At 41.4% G+C, this 21,956-nt stretch overlaps 2 protein-coding genes across 8 annotated transcripts in view; one reads left to right on the plus strand and one right to left on the minus strand.

The window, feature by feature from the left end:
* The window catches only part of RSPH14 (radial spoke head 14 homolog), a 189,119-nt gene that overhangs the window by 118,367 nt on the left and 48,796 nt on the right, over positions 1-21,956 (plus strand). The window lies entirely within an intron of this gene.
* The window catches only part of GNAZ (G protein subunit alpha z), a 149,756-nt gene that overhangs the window by 95,281 nt on the left and 32,519 nt on the right, over positions 1-21,956 (minus strand). For all 7 annotated transcript variants that reach the window (XM_039505857.1, XM_039505861.1, XM_039505853.1 and 4 more), the window contains one exon: positions 4,270-5,546. In XM_039505857.1, the coding sequence (XP_039361791.1) occupies positions 4,270-4,992 (723 nt within the window). In that variant the 5' untranslated portion in view covers positions 4,993-5,546. The remainder of the gene's footprint in view (positions 1-4,269; positions 5,547-21,956) is intronic.

The following is a 21,956-nucleotide window of genomic DNA, read 5'->3' on the forward strand; positions in this document are numbered from 1 at the left end:
ACCAGCGGACCTTCCGCAGGTGTGCCTGTGGGAGGTCCGCTGGAGCCGCTTGCCGCCCTCTCGCGGGACGCCGCCCCAAGCGCGCGCTTGGCGCGCTGGGGTCTGGAGCCAGCCCTGCTACCACTTATCAGTGGGATTACTGTACATTCAGTAGCTGCCTACATTTGAGTTTTTCTACACACCAGAAGTGCCAAGGCAATCTGGAGAAAATCTGCAATACACACTTAAATGTAAATATGGGAATTTCACATTACAGCAAAAATGATCACAAGATCCCTCCTGATTCTTAATAGCATGAATAAACCTGGCAAATCATTTGGAACTGTGGCAATGTAGACACCTTGGGGTTAAAGGAACTGAGATCAGCTGGTTCCATTTTCACAAGGGTTTTTGTTGGTCTTATTTGAGATGGAGTCACAGAAAGACATAATCTACCAGTGAGCCGCTTTGGATTATGACTGCATTTCTAATAGCATAATTTGGGGAGTTCAGTGAGAGGACATTACCTGGAGGCTTTTCACCAGCAGGTTTTTTCTTCCTAGCCAAAGTCTTTTTCTAGCAAAGATTTTGTTTCACAGGTTGAAAGCAAAGGAAGTTTTTCTTCAGAACCAGTCGGAAAAGTTGGGGATGTTTAAATCTCCTAAAGAGCTTCCTATTTGTATTTGGCTATTCCTCCATTTATTTGAGAATCTGAATAAAATGCGGGAAATAAATGCCTTTATTTCTGGTGCAATATTTGTGTGAGTTTTGCAGTCAGATCCTGTTTTTGTGTTACAGATTATTGTTGTGGGCAAAAACACTTCTGCACAAAATGGTCTCAAATCTTGGAATTACATCATTTCCTTTTATTCAATTAATTTTGCCACTTTCTGTCTATAAATTATCGATAAACTGATAACAATTTTCTCAAATTTATTGTTCAAAAATAATTCTCTAAATAATGTCTTAGTCTGCAGAATGTCAGCTGGTAGCTCATTTTGAATATTTAATGTTCAGTTTATGGGAATATTCTGGAATACTAGTTCAAATTTCAGTTTAAGTGCACATTCCTGCCAGTAAATTTATTTTCTTGAGAATCATGAAAAGTGAGCACAAAAGAGGTTTGAATAGTCAAAGCAATCTTTTAAAAACAGTAAATGAAAGTTTGTGGGAAATATTTTGTAGTCTTTGCTCAGACTTAACTGTCACGGCACCTAGGCAGCTTTGCTGTACTTCTGCAACTTTTGCTTTAACTACATTTAATAGGAGGAGCATCTTCAAGAAGATGGATTAAGCAAAACAAACAAAAACCACATACCTAACAGAAAAGTATTAAAGTATTTACAATAAGAAGAGATTTTAGCAGTTTCTCTAATGTACCAATAATTATAATAGATTTCACATAATGATATTTAACTCACCTCCTTACCTGTTACACAGGAGTAGAGGGAGTGGATTTACAGCCCTATAATCTAACACTTTGACCACACCCAGAAGGAGAGCAATGTTATCCTACTGCCAGACCTTCCATTAGAATCTTGTCTGCTTAGTAGAGTGGCTTTCCACCAAAAAATTGAAATAAGGTTCTTGGAAAGTGCTGCTGCACAAGTCTTGTTGGTTTTTTGTTAAATAAAACGGCTGGCTGGAGTGGCACCAGATAAATAACTGAAATAGATTAGAGAGACAAATCTTAAACAGTTTGAAGTACTGTCATCAACTTGCCTTCATTCAGTGACCTAATGAATATGCTGTGCTACATGCAGCATACACAATTTTCAAGAAGCTGTTACAGATTTTTTAAAACCTTGCTGCAGTTATTCCAGGAATTCCCAACCATAGAGGTCTTGACTATGTGTTATGCATCATTAAGCATGATAGCCCTTGACTGCCACAAATCTTAGCACAATACCTGACTGATCAATGCTGAGGACGATTGGGCCCAGTGCAAAGCGGTGAGGTAGGGAAGGTCTGAGGGGTTCCACTCTACAGGCAAGTGGTGTGGAGCTCTTTAGGGAAGCACATGAAAAGTAGTTCCACACTCTGTAAGAAATCCTATCTGGCGCCTAACACTTCCACTTCACCTCACAGAGCCCATGAAAGCTATCCTCTTCCCTGCATAAAGTTAGAAATAAAGGCATCTTCCACCAGAAGAATACATTGTCTCCCCAGGTTTAAAGATCTATTTCTGAGTTAGTAGTCAGAGTAGACCACAGGATTCATTTTCACTGAGGATGGTATGTATTTAAGGAGAAAATTTAGCTCCCTGACCTTTCTGGGATGTTAAGGAGACACTTCCCCTTTCAGTTTTATTTCCCAGCACCTGGCTGCTATATATCACAGCCATGGGACGGAATCCTAGACTCCAGCCACGGGAAGGGGATGGGTTTAGTAGGTGCTACTTGCCACTTCATTGTGGTGTCCCAGGCACCCAGAGTTCATTTAGGCATCCGGGAAGCCCAGCAACATCACACAGCTGTTAATAGCTTCACATCATGAATTCACATAGGGCCTGGATTTGATCCCATTTATGTATGTATGAGCAGATACATATAATGCACATTATCATGAATTCTAACCAGGATATTCTCTAGCAAAGCTCAGATATAACAAGCCCACTACATAGAGAAGAAAAAAAATAAAATGACTGAACTAGCTATGACAATTAATGCAGTTAGTGGAGTATTCCCATAAGGAGCAGATTCCGTAACAATCTGCCAAAACCAGATCATTAGAGTGATAGAAAGGATTTCTTAAGTTACTTACTGTAATACAAGCACTGAGAATGTACATAACCATTGCAATTAGATTCTAAATATTGTATACAAAATACATTCTGGGAACCCCTTTCACTGAAGTACTATTTCTATTGTGAAAGAACAATGCACGCAGCATTCTGGGGGCTCCAGGGGCTGCCTTGCTGCAGGAAATTTCCACCAAGGTGAAACAACTGAAGATGCCTGAAGGGAATGATAGGAAGCGGGTGCACCTTTGGGTAAACAGTAAATTAGTCTGACAAAGTGGGTATTCACCCACGAAAGCTCATGCTCCAATACATCTGTTAGTCTATAAGGTGCCACAGGACTCTGTTGCTTTTTACAGATCCAGACTAACACGGCTGCCCCTCTGATAGTAAATTAGTTGTCTCCAGACAGTGATTTTCTGGGGGTTGATTTTAGTTCCTCCTGATTGTCAGTTGTTTTTAAACTGGAATATGGGCAAGTAGGTAGCTGTAGGAATTGTAACATATTTCTACCAACACATCTGATTGTTTCTTAAGCATCATGTCCATTTATGGGGTTACAATAGAAAAAATATGTAAAAAATCCAAATAGTACCTAAAAAGGTCAAGTTAAGCTGTCTGAAAGCGATAGCAAACACATACATACACACACACACATATATACAACTATTTCCATAGTTACAGTATCTGTGTGCGAAGCAAACCAAAGACTAGTATTAGTAATACAAGGAGAATTCAGGACGAATAGTTATTTATCGGACAATAAGTAGACTGGGTGCATAACAAAAGTAGCCATAAAGCAGACTTCTAATGACAATTTCCATACCACTTAAAGGGACACTCACTGTCAACTTGATTGTTTGGAAACTGACTAATTTTAAAATATAGTTTCTGATAGCACCCCTTAAAATTATATCTTTTTAGAAAACATTTCTTTTAAACGTTTTAAAGGCTTTTTCTGCTCACGCTGATCTTTATAAGCAAGAACAAAATTGAGGCTACAGGGGAAATCAAAACTGACTATACACAAAATGCTGTCAAATGCAGAGACTGAAATGGAGAACATTATTTTTGCTAACCTTTCAGTTATAGTAATTTTCAGTGTCATTTGTCACTGTAGCAGGTACAGTATTTCCCAGCTGAAATGTGATTTTCTAGTTGACTATCCCCCTTTATAAAAGGAAGCCATAACTGCCCAAAGACCTCTCCCTGATTTTTCCTGACTTTTGGAGTAATGCTTAGCCCAATGGGTCTGAAGCTTCTGCCTCAGACACAAACTCATTTTGCACTATTGTGCCATATGAGGAAGTCCTATTGTCTCCTATTGATAGCACTGAAGAAACAAAGACAATGGAGAAAGGCTACATGCTGCTAGGAAACATAGTTGCCACCTTGTGAGTGGAGAAAAAATACTACTAGATTCCATGTATGCTCTTTTGGGCAGGTGTCTTTTTGTTACCTGTGGAGGACAATGGGGCTTGGGCCTCTAGACACTACCGAACTGCAAATAATAATAAGCCAAAACATAGAAGAAACCCAGAAGTACTCACTGTCTGGTTATCCTCATACAGCTTCAAGTCATATCCACTCAGCTCCACGCAAAAAATTATTGCTGTAACCCCTTCAAAGCAATGGATCCATTTTTTGCGCTCAGACCTCTGTCCACCCACATCCACCATTTTGAAAGTTAGCTCTTTGAAGGTAAATTTATTTTCCACAATCCCTGTGGTCATGTCCCGAGAACGCAGAATATCTTCAACTGTAGGGATGTAGTCCAGTGCCGCAATCCTTTCTAGGTCATTCAAATAGTATGCAGCATTATCCTCTAGGTGGTATTCATTAGATCGGCAGAAGCACTCCTGCACACCGGGGTCTGCCCAGAGCCGCTTCATGACTCCCAGAAGCTCAGGCGTAATCTCTCCTTTGCTTTCAGCTGGGCCAGTCAGGGCAAAAAGCTGCACGGCATCATAGGCCCTGTCAGGATTGTGGAACTCTATCTTAAGGGTGGCTAGAGCACGAATGATGCGTGTGAGGGAGTCAATGGCATTATAGATAATCAGAGGTTTGTATTCCTTGCAAGCCTCCAAGTTAAAGCCACCACTGTGAATGATTTTCATTTGCTTGACAATAGTACTCTTGCCAGAGTTGCTTGTACCCAGGAGTAGGAGCTTGATCTCACGTCGTTGTCGCTGACTCTCAGAGCGCAGGTGGCGGTCAATCCTCCGGGACCGCCGCGCTGCCTCTTTCTCCTCAGAGCTTTGCCTACATCCCATGGTATAGCAGACAGTAACAGAAGAGGAGAACTGGAGATTCTCTCTCTCTCTCTCTGAGCAAGAGCTGCAATCTCTTTCAATTCTCGTGCCAGGTGCACCCTGTGGGAAAAAAATCACTATCCAATACCTGATGGGCCAATAGGCCTATACCAACTAGTTCAGTCCCAGCAGGGGTGCAAACAAATGTAGAAATGCAACCACAGACAGATAGTCTCCTCAGTAGATCTCATGGCACTCCCCTTTCCTGTGAATAAACAGTGGCACATTCCTGTTAATGAAAGGACACTTCCCTATTCCATAGTGTGGCTGGATCAGTCAAATATTCTTTTCTCTTCTGCATAATTATTTTGCTCTCTTCTATCCAAAGGTAAGGAGCTGCACCTTCATATGCTCCGCTTTAGCCCCAGTTGTCTTTTAATTGTCTTTTCTGGTTGCTGTGGTGATGCTGCTAGTTACAGCTGAAGGTCTGGTACGGTTTTGTTGTGTTTGTTTCGTTTCTCCCCCCCACTTCTTCAGGCTGATCCAGTTCAGATCTGTGAATCTGGCCTCTCCACCTGTCAAACAGTGAGAGAAAAGAAATTAATACAATTGGGGGACTTTGTTTCCCTTCTGCAGAACATTCACTTTTTCTCTGCTTCTGACACTTCTGAACATTGTATTACCCCAAATACAATCCCAATGGAAACTGTGTAAAGCAAAGCAATAAAAATCTTCTAAATACTGCAGAAATTTAGGGACAGCTTGAGTCTGCAGACCTTAGAAAATGTGTACCCTGAGCAATAGTAAATCAAATCCCCTTTTCTCTCCAGCCTTCTGTGTTTTTATTACCCAAATCCACGTGAAAACAAACAGTGCTGAGCTCTGTCCCAATTCTCTCTCAGCAAGAGCTCATGGCAGCCCTTTTCCGGCACAGCCCTGTTCTGACCGGTTTCCCAAAGTAGAGTACATGAAAGAGATTCACAGCTACTTTCCCCCTCCCTCATTTATATTTATATTGTTGTCTGGCACTCAAATGTGTGTACACATGTACTCCTGATTCTTCTTTCATCACTTGTATCCATTTTGTTTGCATTGAACATTTTTGTAAATAAATGATTAAATGAAAGGTGGGGATTAGGTTTGCATGAGGGTTTTGTGAAAGGGTTTATCTCAAGAGGCACAATTATTGATCTTTGCAGGAAACTGTGACAAGGTGTACCAGCCTCGCGGTCCTACTACACCCAGCCTCAGGGAAAGAGCTGCGAAGGTGGGTCCTCCAGATCTGTCTAGAGAGGCAGAACAGAAGCAGCCAATCAGAGCCCAGCAGATGCAGATAAAAGGCACTAAAGGGGCTTAGCAGGTCAGTTCCTACCTAGGATTAGAAGGGCAAGGGAAGGTGTGCCTCTTTGGCCACAGGAGCTTGACTGATTGCATTTGCTCAAGCTGGGAGAGAGAGGACGTGAGAACTCTAACCCTAAGGTAAGGGGTGAAGATAAAGGGCCAGGTGGGAAAAGGCCCAGGGAAATGCTGTAACTAAATGAAAGGAACAGTATGTGGCTTTTCTTTATAGGGTCCCTGGGTTGGAAACCAGACTAGTGGGCAGGCCTGGGTTTCCCCACCAGCCACTGGTGAAGCAGCCTGAGCTTGGGGAAGGTTTGTTTAGAAGCCTGAGTGCAGGACTGAATTTAAAGGGTGAGAACCAGGGCTGATGACCCTGGTGAGGGCAGACAGTTTATTGAACACTTTGCTACCCTGGAAGGGGTTCATTTTTGACTGTGACACCCAGTCTAATGGGTGAGCCACTGAAACCCTCCAAGTGAGGCTGATAACCTACAGGGTGCCAGCAGCAGGAAAAGGTCGGCAGTACCATATGCAGCAGTGGGAGGGACTGAAGAGATGTGTCCCCTGGTACAGAAACATTAACAAATTATTTCTTCCCCTTAGAAAACAATATTATGTAGGGTATGATGCCTGTGCCCAGCTTAATTGATACAGTGATATACTAGTCAAACAGATCATTTTATTTTAACTCCCCCGCTTCCAGTTTTATCACAGTACAACTAGGGTACCATTAATATACAAGTTGGATGTTTTGTATGAGGAAGAGAAAAGTATAACAGTTCATGGAGTTCTTACTGACCTTCATATGCTGGTAGTTGTGATACTCTGGAAAGTAGACTGAGGGTAAAATTTAAAAAAAAATACCCAAGTCCCATTTTCAAAAGTGACTTCGGAGATCAGGTGTCATTGCTTTTCAGTGAGACAGACTCCTAAGAGCCTGAGGCACTCTTGAAAATGGAACTTAGGTGTTTTTGAAAATATTATCCTGAATGAATCTCCTAGCCTTTCAATCTAGACAGGACAAGGCACTAGAAAATGCATTAAAGGGAACAGTTCAGCCTACCAGGGGGGTGAACTTGGTCTAACGGAGCTTGTCCATTTCTAGTTCCTATGAGCTAGATTCAACCTTTAGTGAGCCCTGAAAACAGACTGTGACTGAGGCACTGTTCCTTCCCTGTGCCCCCCTGGTCCTGGAGGGAAGTAATTTAGAACAGCCCTTTATAGCATGAAGCTTACCTTCTCTCTACTCTTGCCAGTTCAGCTGGCTAGCACTTTGGATGGTGAGGGTGGAGCCAAAGCTCTGCCTACTCTTCATCCACTGCCTTGGGAGGGAAGTGCCAGGTTCACAGCTCCTATTCTCCCTCTGCCGCACTGGAGCCATGATGTGAGGATCAACTGCACAGCTGTGCAGTAGAGTGATGTCTCACTGCCATATGACTACTTTAGTCAGGGCTCAATCTGGTCTTTTTATGACTTTTTAAAGCCAATCTTTCAACTTTAAAAAAAAAAACTTTTGATCCGTGCAGCAGTTCTTTTATGAGGTACTGCAGTATTTCTTTGAATTGCCCTGTGAAATTTGCTATTTGCACAGTTTAGTTTTGTTGACAAAATTCATCAGCAAGGGACTTAATGAGATCTACCCTCCCCAGGGAGGTGTCATTGTAGCAGAGGGTAACTATAGCAGAGGATAATTTTAGCTATTACCAAAACAATCTAAATTGAGATACAGTATCAGGAAGCAAACTGCCCTAATTTATACCATGCAACCTGCCAATGAAGTCAACTTCCAGTTGACAGAGGTTGCATCGGTATTAAATGGAGGCAATTGAGTCCAGATTTTATTTCATAGTACTTCATGTGTAAATGGGAAACAACCCTTTTCCTTTCCTTGGAACGCTCATCCCTAAATGGTGGGAGGATGAACTGCTATTTCTAGGATTTCATCCCTCAGTGAGGTGATGAAACAAGTTTGGTGATCTCACCTCCTCTGCTTAGCACCACACACTGCTATTCTAGTGCTATATTTACTTTAAACCTTTATAACAATGGACTCTGAGCAACATGTGCATCTTAATTTTAGTTTCTGTCATGCGCTTGTCATCACTTGACAAACTTGAAGCATATTGCAGATAACCCTTGCTCTGTGCTGAGCCCTTAGGTCCATAGGTATAGATTGTGTCTGCATTGGGGGCCTTAGCTTCCATTATTCTGAATCACTGGGGCCTGAAATTATGCAGCAGCGTCTTGACATTATGCAGGTTCATGTACTGCAAAATCTTGATTCACAGCACAGGTTCTATGACATCTACATGAAATCATACCAAAAGGGCTGAAGTGTATGCATACAGAAATGCAAACTCAGTAGCAGCAAAAATCATTGTTAACTCCTCCAACATGCAGTTAAAGGGTTTATTTAAGGGTGGCCAAAGTCCACAAACAGCAACTGTACCCTCTCTTTGCTGAGCCTTTCCATGCTCTTAGCTTGGTGTGTAGGTTTTGAAGGACAGTTGAGGCCTCTACTACTTATTTCCCAAGTTTATTATTTGCGGATTGCATCTTTCTCCTTAAGCAGAGTCAGTTATGGATTTAAAGCATAGACTGCAGGGCTGTGGGGGCCTCCTGGGGTATGGCCCAACCACTTAAGCAGGTACATGGAAATTAGGGTTGCCTCTTGCCTGGTTTTTGACTTGCCTTGCTGTTTCTTCTACTTTCTTGACAGTTGCCAGTTGAGAGATGTAATTTACCCTTTTTTTTTTCTTTTTTTTTTTTTTGCTGCATGTGTGGTCACACGTGCAGCAATTTGTAACCAGTGGCCACACATATTATGGCTGGGGGATGCACCGCACCTGGCATCTGGGTCCCATTCTGTGTGCACAGTGCGCCACATGCCAGGCCCTCACCTGCCAGCTGCCAAAACTACAGCAGCTCCCCTCAGCACCAAGGAGCAGGTGGGAAGCAGGACAGACCTGTCACCTGAGGGCAAGGTTTGCCAGTAGGGAGGGGTAAGGAGCAGGATGGGGGAGGAAGGGATCCTGGGAGTGGATGGGACAGGGAACTCCCTCAAGGGCTGAGGCTCTTGGGAGGAGTTGGCGTAGGTGCTCATGGACCAGGTGGGTCTGGTTACTGATGAGGGTGCCAAAGAAAGAAAAAGGCCAGGCAGGAGTGGGGCAAAGCAAATCTATCTCCCCCACTTTAAATGGTACTTCACAACTCCTGATTTAAGGAAGACTTAAGACTGAACCACTGTAGACACTGAAAAAAAGCATGGCCCCCCAAAAGTGTCAGAGGCGTCCCTATGGATCAGAGTTGGCATTAACAGCAGAGCTGTATTGAGGAGAGTTTCAGACTATTACCTACAACATTCTGCTCTGCAAGTAAAAACAATCTACATTTCTGTAGCCAAAGTTGGCATTCTCACTACAGAAAAAGTTGTAGAACTGGGCCGAACAGACTGTGCTTCAAAGTTCCATTCATTCCTGACTGTCACTGTTTTGGATTCCCAACCTCTGTTGTTAATATGTACATTTTTTAAACAGCTGCTTGTACACCTGTTCTAACGAGGGTTTCCATAACATTGGCTACACCTTTTCATATCACCACATCACCTTTTCTTCCTTGTTGCTATTTAAATCTCTGACCTCTCTCCTCCTTTCATTTAATTTACGTGCGCTAGCACCCGCCCATACATGCCAATTCCCATATTTAGATGTGCTAGATAATTTTACTATTGCCGGTCTCTTCATTAACCAGTTTCAGAATGAAGCTGCCCTTTTTGTCATACACCCTTTCCTTTTCCCCACAAGTGGCACTTCTCCATGGTTTAAAAAAAAAAATGGGAGCATGAACAGAACATATAGGCACATCATGTAAGTCTCAAATGCATTCAGGACTTAAAATCTGTATATTATACAGGCTTCACTAGTTGAAATATTTCATGTATATACCACACATATTTTAAAATAATAAAGGCTTTTTGGCTGAATCTAATGAAGGTGAAATAATCCCAGAGAATTCATTTCAGGGCCTGTTAGTTGTGTGTTTAGAAGTTAAAATACATACTGTACACAGAGACACTAGCAGAAGACCAAATTGCACTCTGCAGCTCTAACTGTACTCTATCAAGCCTGCTGAAAAAGAGTGCCAATATCAGCTGTTGGTATTTACCTTGCTTTCTTTACTACTTCCCTTGTCTCCTGGGTATTCACTTGGCACGTAATGAAGTCATGAAGTACAAGTAATGTATCAGCATAAAATGAAAACATGACACAGTATATGATAGAGTGATAATTACCATAACCGTGCTCACCGTGGCATAGCCAAACACACTACTGTAAGAAAACCCTCCACTAAAATGTGGAACTGTACTTTCTTCACAGAAATCGCTTTGTCCTAGTGCTACATGTGAGACAAGATTGAGGTATGAAATCTAGATTTCTGTGTGGCCATGTGAATCAGTAACCTTCTGGCCAGAGTGGAAAAGTAATGTGACATCATTAAAAATGTGGCCAAATTCTGCTCTGTTATATTGGTTTAAATCTGGAGTTAGCTCCAGTAATCTGACTCTGAGCATAAATACTCTGGCATACCTGGAGGCAGGATTTGTTCCACTTTTTCTGTAGAGTCCCATTACTGGAGGTTTCCATTATTTATTAACCATATTGCCTTAACTTAAAGGGTGTTTTTCTTTCCATGCTCCCTGCTAATGTGTTGCTGTTTCAGATACTGTTTGCACAGACTTTCCCCCCCCCCCCCAATCTATGCCTGTTGTAGCAACATATAACTTGCCATACTGGATCAGACCAGTGGGTTGCTGTCATCCAGAATCCTGTCTCTGGCAGTGGCCAGTACCAGATGTTTTCAGAGGAAGGTGAACAATCCTGCAGTAGACAGATGTGAAATAATCTGCTGCACACATTAGGTCTCTCATTCTGATCTCTAATACTTAGAGACTGGCTTAAGCCCAGAAGGCTTAATATCCTTTCCAAAATTTGTTACCAGTAGTTATGAAATCTGGAGATATATATACACACACACATACACACACACACACACAATACCTTTTGGAACCTTAAGTTATTGGCATCCACTTCCTGTGGCAGAGAGTTCCACAGTTTTTGTTTATATGTTGTGTAAAAAATAATTGATTTTTATCAGTTTTGAATTTCCCACCTTTTAACTTCATTGACTGTTTCCTTGTTCTGTCTTAGATATTCACATCTATTTCTCTGTGCAGCCAAGATGAGCAGTATATTAGGAGGTGCTTCATTTACATTTATTTTCCTCCTTATAGCAAACCATAGTCCTCCTCCTCTGCCCTAACACTCTTATTTGAGTAATTGTTTATGTTCTACAAGATTTAGAGGGAGTCTGATATATCTATAACATTCACAACCAACCTAGTAATTCAAGCTGTACAAATACTTTTCTGTGAATGTTTGCTATGAATTTCCTTTAACCCTGTTCACGTCCTCTTTGTTTGCTTTCTGTCAGCATTTGAGAGGTCAAGTTTTGCTGGCATGAATGTTCAGGAACAGTAAATTTCAAAATCATGTGTCGGGCCTGATTGTTGCAGAAATTAATTAACTTCCTACAAGCTAGCATTTGTACCAGAAGTACTTGTGTACCCATCCAACCAGGGAACAGAATCATGTGAATTTTCTGACCACTGATGATTAAGCAGAAAAGAGGAGGGTAAAACATTGGAAAAATTTATTGTGAATTATTCTATCAAGTTCTACTTCTAATTCAGATTGTTGTCATCTAGCATGGTAACTAAAGCAGTGTTAAACTGTTGTGTTACAAAAGCCAGGGTCTCTGAAGTTCACATGCAAATCTGAAACTCCAAGTGAATCTAAAAGGGCTGTCAATCCCCATGGACTGAATCTACCAATTTGTGTTCATAAAAATGGGAACTATACAACTTGTGAGTTTTACATCATCCCGCTAATAGACTGCATGATACAGCAATTGTGATAGGGATGTTCAGTCTAAATTAAAAATGAGATAGTATTTGAAATTTTAGTTTGGAACTTAAATATTCATTTAAGTGGAAATGTGTATTGTAAACCTGTCTGGGAAATATTCTAGGTATATACTAAATAGCATGTGCTATCCCATTCTACTTCACAAATGCTTGCAGAGCCAGATTCTCAGACATTTATGGCCCCTTTGCAACATTCAGGTGATGTAAAGAGGTTGTAATCTGCATGTAAATCACCGGCAGAGAATTCTCCTGGTTTAGGGGAACTCCCTGGATAGTGCACTTGTGCTACTGCCTGCACAAGTAACACCAGTAACAATTTACTGCTCTAGGTGTGGCAGGATCACCTGAGTCAGAGGACAAAGAGCATTTTCTACAGGAGGCTTCTGTACTCTAGCTCATTTCTTTGAAATGCAGTTTAATGCTCATATTGTGAAAGTACTGCGAAAATTACCAGCCATGTCTTTGCAAAGATGTAGGTCTCCCATTTTAAATACAAGTATCTACATCTTATGGCAAAAATATATTTCAAGCTTATTAAAAATATTGTAAAAATGTGTAAGGACGTAACTTTCTCAATAATAAATTTAAATGCAAGAATGATGGTCCTATAAAATACCAAATGCTATATAAAGTCGCATGGTTGGGGTAAATCTGTTCTTTATTTTGAAATAGTAGTGTCCTTTCAAATTAGCCCAGGAGTAGTGAATGTATGGTAAGAGAAACCTAAACAAGAAAGGACAACATTCTTGAGATCACACTACCTCAGCAACTTGTTCGGTCACACTGTGCAACTAGTAGTCTTCAGTCAATCAATGTGCACTAGTGACAGTGCTGCTGGCACTAGGCAGATGACACTGTCCGGGAACTTTTTCAGCAACTCTCTGCTTGGTGCACAGAGGCATGAAAAAGAGTCACGTGCACAAAAATTATTGTTTTACAACAGTTTACTGATTCTGTAGAGCATTTCTTCTTGCACTCTTTCACCATATAACCATCAATTATTCACTCGTACTATGGGCTTGCATATGCTGCAAGCAAATGCAGTACATGTTCATCTATTAGGATGTTTAGCACAGAAGAGGAGGTGCTTCCTCATAATTGTAGAAAAGATCTTCAATACATACAATACCTTGTGTTTATGAAAACAAACTTGACAGTGATGGATTTTTATGTAAATTGTTAGTTTTTAAATTTTATTTGTACCTAATTAATTTTTAATTAGGCCATTACCATAGTGGCTAACCTCCTGTGTATTAAATAATAGAAATAAAATGAAGTGATATCACTGCTTTCCTGTTTTACAAGGCACTAATATAAATGCTGAGTAGATAGTTTATTACAGTTAAGAAATCCAATCATGGACAAAGACAACAATACTATTTATGTTGTCAATAGTACAGTTCAGCACCCATAGATGCGCAACCTGTAAATCAACTAAAGTGAACCATTTCTCCAATAATAAACAACTGAAAAATTTCCATATTGTAAAAGATGCCTCCCCTGTAGAGTTACAGATGTAAGAACAAAGTTGAACTTGTTAGGGCAAAAATGGATTTCTGGCCAAATACATACACTAGTACATACCACCTTCACGCAGTAGCATATCAAACATACTGCAACCTTAACAATAGCGTGCATATCCAGTTACTGTAATGAGAATAAATTGGCTGCTAAATAAACCTGCACATGGGCTCAATCTCGCCATCATGGTTGTTTACATGAATAATGCTGATGCCTGCATTTCTTGTGATAATCGCATGTATGTGAGGATTTACTTGGGAGCCTTGTAAGTTCTGGATCTGATCCTTCCTTTGTCTGTTCTGCATTCTCATTTTATTAAGAATCCAACTGCTGTTGCCCAGTGAGATTCATGTATTTAAGTTCAATGGCACTGAACTAGCTGGGCTGAGAAGTGCATCTGTTGACCAAGCTCACTCTACCATCCTGCCAGGGCAGAGGTGAACCCTCTTTCACCAGTTTTACTTTTCTCTTGGAATAAACTTAATCCGGCCTTTAATACAAAATTAATAAACCTTGGGGTTTTAAACCAGATTTGGATTTTTTTTATACTCATTAAGGGCCTGATCCAACTTCCAATGCTATCTTTTCATTTACTTTCATGGAAGTTGGATAGGGCCCCATATACAGGACTGTCACCTCCCTACACCATGCCAGGATTCTTTATATATGTTGGCCAAAAGAATATTATGCTAACTGATGTCTAAACTCATGTCTCTGCCTTCCACTGATAGTTGAGCCTATTCAGACTGTGCAGAAATCTGATGTTACATTAGTCATTTTAGCATGATTAAAAGAACTAGCTCTTTTATCACAAAATAAGATTACCATGTCCCTGGGTTCTGAGACAAGGATCCACTTAATAGAATTAACACCATAAAAGTTCATTAGTTGGGGTGGGGAGTGCACATTATAAGTAAATAAAATTATTATTTTATTATACAGATGTTCAGCCACATTTTGCACTGACTTTCATGTTATTATCTACCATACCCCATTGAAGAGAGTGGAAATATCTAATGCTAACATGGTACACTATTCGTGCTTCTTGAGCCAGTTATCAGAGCAGTCATTACTACTGCTATCTTGTCTAGCACTGGCCTCCTGTCTCTGCTTGTCTACTGTAAAGGTCTGCAGCTATGGCCTCCCTCCTCCCCTTGTCTGTGGGAGCAGGAAACTGTTCCATCCCCAGACTTATCTGAGGCTTCCTAGCGAGGGAGGGCTACTCTATGCACCCTCCTCTGAACTGGCTATTTAAAAACAATCCTTTTCTTCAACAGAACTTGAACAAATAGTGTCTCTTGTTGCAGTAAGTGCCATCACTTTGCCGTGTTAATACCCTAGTTGAGAATAGTACCTGTCCAAAAGACCTTATCTGGAGAAGCAGCAAGTGAAGGATGTAGGAAGCAGGAGTGATAATACCAGTGATAGCTGCTTTCATAGTCAAGTTAGAGAACATGCAGTGTGATGCTAGTAGCAGGCAGTGTAGCAAGAACAGTACGCTGGGTTAAAGTCTCTTCTCTAAGTGTGAAGTCTAACATTAATGTTGCATTAAGCTTAAACAATTGGAGGGTACAATCAAAGTTACTTCATTGACATCAGTGGGAGTTGAGAGTGTTCAGTACTCCACAGGACCAGGAATTAAGTATGACATAGTCAATGCATTGAATTTTTGTCAGTAGAACTGTCAAAGTCAATGGAGTTACACCAGCATAAAAGCTAGTGTAAGGACCAATATTTGTACAGCAATATTAGCCATAGTGGCGAACAGCCCTGGTCTAAAACAGTCCCAGGTTTTCAAAACCCATCCCTGGAAACTGATATCTTGGCCAATGTTCCGGGACTGTGTGCCAGCAGAAGAAACCTCCTCTGAGCTGCTCTTCTCCTAGTAACAGATCACAGGCCCTGATTCCTTGGCTGCTGCTTCTTTCACACTGTTTGTCTAAACAGAGAAGTTGCACCAGTTTAACTAGAGGTGTGAGGTTAATCCATTTAATCTAGTACAATTTTGAATGTGGACACATCAGTTTGAAAAGCCTGATTTAGGGCACTGTAGCTTGCACCTGAGATTTACAAGTGCAAACTAAACCAATATACACAAAGTGTAAATTAATGAGCATCCACACAAGGGTTTGCACTGGTTTAACTAAGTCACTTAAACAACCAACCTGATAGCTTTCTTTGACAGGGTAACAAGCGGTACACGTGGTATATCTTGACTTTAGTACAGCTTTTGATACTGTCTCACATGACTTACTCATAAACTAGGGAAATGCAACCTAGATGGAGCTACTATAAGGTGGGTGCAAAACTGGTTGGAAAACCATTCCCAGAAAGTAGTTATCAGTGGTTCACAGTCATGCTGGAAGGGCATAATGAGCGGGGTTCCACAGGGATCAGTTCTTGGTCCGGTTCTGTTCAATATCTTCATCAATGATTTCAATAATGGCATAGAGAGTACACTTATAAAGTTTGCGGATGATACCAAGCTGGGAGAGGTTGCAAGTGCTTTGGAGGATAGGATTAAAATTCAAAATGATCTGGACAAACTGGAGAAATGGTCTGAAATAAATAGGATGAAATTCAATAAGGACAAATGCAAAGTACTCCATTTAGGAAGGAACAATCAGTTGCACACATACAAATTGGGAAATGACTGCCTAGGAAGGACTACTGCAGAAAGGGATCTGAGGGTCACAGTGGACTATAGGCTAAATATGAGTCAACACTATTGCAAAAAAAGTGAACATCAGTCTGGGATGTATTAGCAGGAGTGTTGTAAGGAAGACACGAGAAGTAATTAGGCCTCAACTGGAGTATTGTGTCTAGTTCTGGGCACTCCATTTCAGGAAAGATGTGGACAAACTGGAGAAAGTCCAGAGAAGAGCAACAAAAATGATTCAAGGTCAAGAAAACATGACCTATGAGGGAAGACTGAAAAAATTGGGTTTGTTTACTCGGGAAAAAAGAAGACTGAGAGGGGACATGATAACACTTTTCAAATACATAATAGGTTGTTACAAGGAGGAGGGAGAAAAATTGTTGTTCTTAACCTCTGAGGATAGGACAAGAAGCAATGGGCTTAAATTGCAGCAAGGGAGGTTTAGGTGGGACATTAGGAAAAATCTTCCTAACGGTCAGTGTGGTTAAGTACTGGATTAAATTGCCTAGGGAGGTTGTGGAATCTCCATCGTTGGATATTTTTTAAGAGCAGGTTAGACAAACACCTGTCAGGGATGGTCTAGATAATACTTAGTCCTGCCATGAGTGCAGGGGACTGAACTAGATGACCTCTCGAGGTCCCTTCTAGTCCTATGATTCTATGACAAGCCCTTGTCATCTGTAGCCTAGCCCCCAGCCAGCTGTCAGGGAGGGGAAAGCACCATCTAGGAGGAAAGTGAGGGAAGAGCATGAACAATGTGGAGGAGTGAATTCTATTGAAGGAGATTAGGCAATGTCAGAGATAAGACTTCAGGGAGTGAGAGTATAGCTTGGAGTAAACCCCATGTTGAGGAAATTACCCTGATGGTGAGTGAAATAAATCCAAAACTGTGGATCAGATAAGGTGGCTAGTAAGAGAAAGTGAATAGCCACTCATCCAGTCTAGATTCTGCACAGTATTCCATTTATTCTGAGCTAAAAAGATTCCAATCACAATAAAAATAATAAAATAACTTGTGCAACATTGTTTTAGAAAGTGCTCAACTCCTTCTGCCAACATTCTTCAACTTCTCAAATTGTAACAGAAAATGAAGATGAAAAAAAGCTGAAGGAAAAACTAGAGGGAAAAAAAATATCAAACAAGGCTGTTTATTGTTCAGTTAGGAACAGGCTTGGGGATTGACTGAGATTCCTAGATTCCATTCTGTACATTCCAAGATCGGATGAGAATCGGACGGAGGTAGACCAGAACTGTGAGCCAGTCGGGGGTGAGGTAGGGGATAGGGAGATCAGATGGGAGTGCCAAAGCAAGGAGACTGGGGCTAAGGGTGGGAAGGGGGTGAGACTGGGAAGCAGGGCTGATAGCATGGCTTATTACGATTGCCCAACAGTTACAATAAGGCCTTTCTTCAGTTAGTTATAACCATTTGGACTGAAATTTTCCATGAGAGATGACTGACTCAGGCTGAATTTTTTGGAAAATTTCAGTCAAAACAGTTGAGCTGCTTCTGAGAATGAGGCTAGATAAAAGTACTTGTTTTGCCCACGTCAAACTTCTTGTGAGTTTTTCTTTGAAATCCTCTAGCACCTACATGTTCTGAAGCAGGGAGTTGACATTTGGCAGGGAGTGACCTTTGTGCTAGGGGTGTGCCTTTTGCCAGTCCCGTGAAATATTAAAATTTAAGATAGAAGCCTTTTAAAAAATGACGGTTTGTACATGCTCACTAGAGACTACTTTTTTTTAGCTACTAAAATCTCCAAAGATTCTGTCTGTCTTTGGGCACGCTCTAGCTTCTCTCAGCGCCTACTGCTGACCAGACTGCATATGTGCCAACTGAAAAGAGCAACTGAGCAACACAGAACCTGTGTGACTCGCCTGCTTATGTGCCATTCCCACAAAGCCAAGGCTGCAAGGGCTCAGAAAAACCTTCCCAGTAATTGCTGCTCTGGATTGAGAAGGGGCCAGGCACTAAAAGTGAGAGCAAAGACCCATCCTCTCCTGTGCTCTCAGTGATTTCTGGCACCTGGGCAGCATGGAGGAGGAAGACATCTGATTTAAATGCAGAAGATACAAAAGCTACATAGGGAGGTAGAAAAGGGGTAGATAGGGACAAGTTCAGTGAGACAGAGTTGCAGGGGAGAAGAGAAACTGGGACTGGTTGGGTAAGTAGGCTGGGAAGACTAGGATAGCTAGTGTGGGAAACAGGATGACAGGGAGCCAGTTGGCAGGGGAGGGGTGAATACTCTGAGATCAATTGAGGAGCTGAAGCAAAGGAGAGACTGGGACTGTCTGGGCAAAGAGACTGAAATATGGAGTAAGGGAGGGGTTTGGGGGACTGTCTAAGATTGGATGAGAAGCCCTGGGAGGGAGACTGGAAGCCGATGAGGTGGAGGGTAGAGAGATGAGAAGCAAGGAGGGGGAAAACAGGGACTGCCGAGGCAAGGAGACTGGTTGTCAGATGGCGAGCCCAGAGGGAGAGACTAGGACTGGTTGAACAAGGAGACTGGGATGAGAATCCTGAGGTGTGAAGACTGGGACTGGGGCAATGAGGATGGGATGGCAAAAAAGACAGGATTGGAACAGGGTCTGGTTGGAGTGGACAGGGTAGAAGTGGTCAAAGCTAGGGGGAACAGGCAGAAGAGTGTGCCCACTAGACCCCACCCCCTCTCCAGAGCCTAGAATGGAACCCATGATTCCTGAATGTCACTATTCCTCTGTTGTCAGCAAATATCTGTGAAATCCAGTGACTGTGTCTCATCTCCCTCTGGTGCTGGTCTACATGAAGGATGGCAACCTGCTATCACTTTCTCATTTAGCTCAAGTGACAGGTCTGTCTGGTTCCAACTCTGCTGGTTAACCATGTGGGTGTCACTGCGAACACACAATGGAATTTGGTTTTTTAGTTTGCTTTTTTAAAAAGCCAGCAAACTACACCTACATTTAAATTAAAAGAACATTATTACTCCTGGAAAGTCAAGCACTCAAAAGTTGCACATAGGTATTATGATACAATCTCTAATTATATGATCACAGATTACTTTTTCCATAGGATCCTTGCTTCATTCGGTGCACAGCATGGAGCGGCTGTGGGGATGAATTAGTAAAAGAGGCTGTTGTCTATGCAATTCCTGCCTCCTTTGCTGCAGAAGTTGGAAAATGTGTAGTGAATGAGGCAGGAGACTGCTGGAAGAGAAAGGATGGTGATCCCATGTTTAAAAGACAATCCAGTTCTCCAAGGCAGCATTCAATTATATCCCTTCCTTTGCCACAGAGATCTTTTGTGATGCTAAGCAACTTGCTTAAACAAAACTTTTCACAGGTGGTCACTAATTATGTGTTCCTTGTTTTCTGGGTGCCCTATTTGAGACCTAGGAGCCTAACGTTGAAGAAGTGTTGAGAACTCACCACTGCAACTGAAGTTGATGGGAGCTGTTCATGAATATAGAGTGCTATATAACACTAAGTATGCTGAAAAATCAAGTCCTAGGCATCTCAAATTGGGCACTCAAAATTAGAGGGTACTTAGACCTTAATCTCTTTGTGACTGAGCTAGCCATTGGTAAAACTGGAATAAAACCCACCCCTCCACATCACAGGATTTTCAAGATAAAGTAACAGTTGGGTAGCACTCTGATACTATAGCAATGAAAGCCATAGAAAAGCCTGTGAAGAAATTAGTAAGTCTTTTTTCATAGTAGGGTTTGAATAATGTGCAGTTGGTAAATCCAAAGACCACACACTTAACAATGAGGATAAAACAAAATATTAACTAGCTTTTTATCAACTGAGTGCAGTCCATCCGCTGCACTGAACGAGGCAGGAATTCTGTAGAAAAAATAGTATAATCATGTAATTAAAGATTCTCACAATATATACAAAGGGTTCAAATAAATGTTGCACAGGCAACCTTAATTCTGTAATTTCCTAGCATTTGGGTGTGTGACTTTGCAATGTTAATAATGTTCTTTTACCCTAGTTGGTGTATAATTATAATACAAATATTACCCCACTGATTCCATTGGCAACAGACACTCTCAATATGATAAACGACTTGCCCTTTACTCTTGTAGTTTTTCCACTTGGAAATCAAATTGTTCCCAAGACAGACTGTAGGACAAGATATTATTAAATTAAAATATAAATATGATTTATTTTGGGGAGCCCAGTTACATTACTGATCAAATCAGTAAGGTGAGCTCCTTGTTACCAATGGTGGTGGACTGTGCTTGGCCAGCCCAATAGCAGCTGCTTCTTACATTTATTTTTATGGGGATGGCTGGGCGGAGGCCTATTAATTTCCTTTTTGCTTTTTTCAAATTGTGATTATTACAGGACTTCACAGATCTGTGACCTAAAACCTGGGCTCAGTCAATAAAGTTGCCAGATGGGGACATGCAGGCAGGAGAAAGGAGGGAGACTGGAAGGGCAATATTGGAGTGAGTATGAGGAGTATGTTGAACAAAGTTTTCGAAGGCATAGGCCCATGTGTATGGTGTGCGCACATGCACGCACATTGGCTCATACATTTACTGTAACTGTTCCAACACATCAATAAATACCTCTGCAAATCAGGTAATTAGACATGTTTGTGCACACATTTGTAGTAACAGTGCATGAAAAGAGAGATGGACATGTGAGCACTCAGAACTCTACCTCCCCTTTTTAAAAACTTTAGATCGGTAATTTAAAAATATAGGAATTTGAATGGTGGAATGGTTCCGTGAATTGCTGTGGCATGTTTATTTAGGTCATGATATGATCTAGACATGACTGACAGGTTTCCTGAAGTGAGATTTTACTAATCTGTTTTATATTCATAGGGGCAGGCACTGTGTCTGTGTTTGGGAAACACCTAACATAGTTTAGGCACTATCAAAATATAAATAATAGCTGTCAGTGGTGTCCACAGGCTAAAATGTGCACCACAGCTAAAACTTAGTGTGTAGCCCTGACCTAAAACCTGGAAGAATAGAAAACATAGAAGGAAGTTCCCACTCCAAATAGACCAGGTTTCAATAATTTTTCATTCAATTCTCTGAACATGCACAAGAAGCATTCCATATTAATTCCAGGCCTACCTTCGTGAGACCAGATTACCATCTTTAGTTAATGGAGTTTCTCAAGATTTATGCCAGCGGAAGGGAGATCAAAATCTGGACCATTTTAGGGCCTGAGGTAGAACTGCTAGCTGAGCTGAGCTTTTAGCTATTCCAATCCCAGACTCTTCTAGCAGGAGCTGCTTCGGGAAATGGTGATGAGCATTGGCTATGAGGTATTTACACTTCACTCCCACTATGTCTCAGCAGGAGCTCCTCTATGGGAATGGTGTAATTCCTTCCCTGTTTAAGCAGCAAAGAGTCCTGTGGCACCTTATAGACTAACAGACGTTTTGGAGCATGAGCTTTTGAGGGTGAATACCCACTTCGTCGGATGCATGTAGTGGAAATTTCCAGGGGCAGGTATATATAAGTGAGAGGAGAC

Source organism: Mauremys reevesii, linkage group 18 (assembly GCF_016161935.1).
Source record: "Mauremys reevesii isolate NIE-2019 linkage group 18, ASM1616193v1, whole genome shotgun sequence".
NCBI classification, from domain to species: domain Eukaryota; kingdom Metazoa; phylum Chordata; order Testudines; family Geoemydidae; genus Mauremys; species Mauremys reevesii.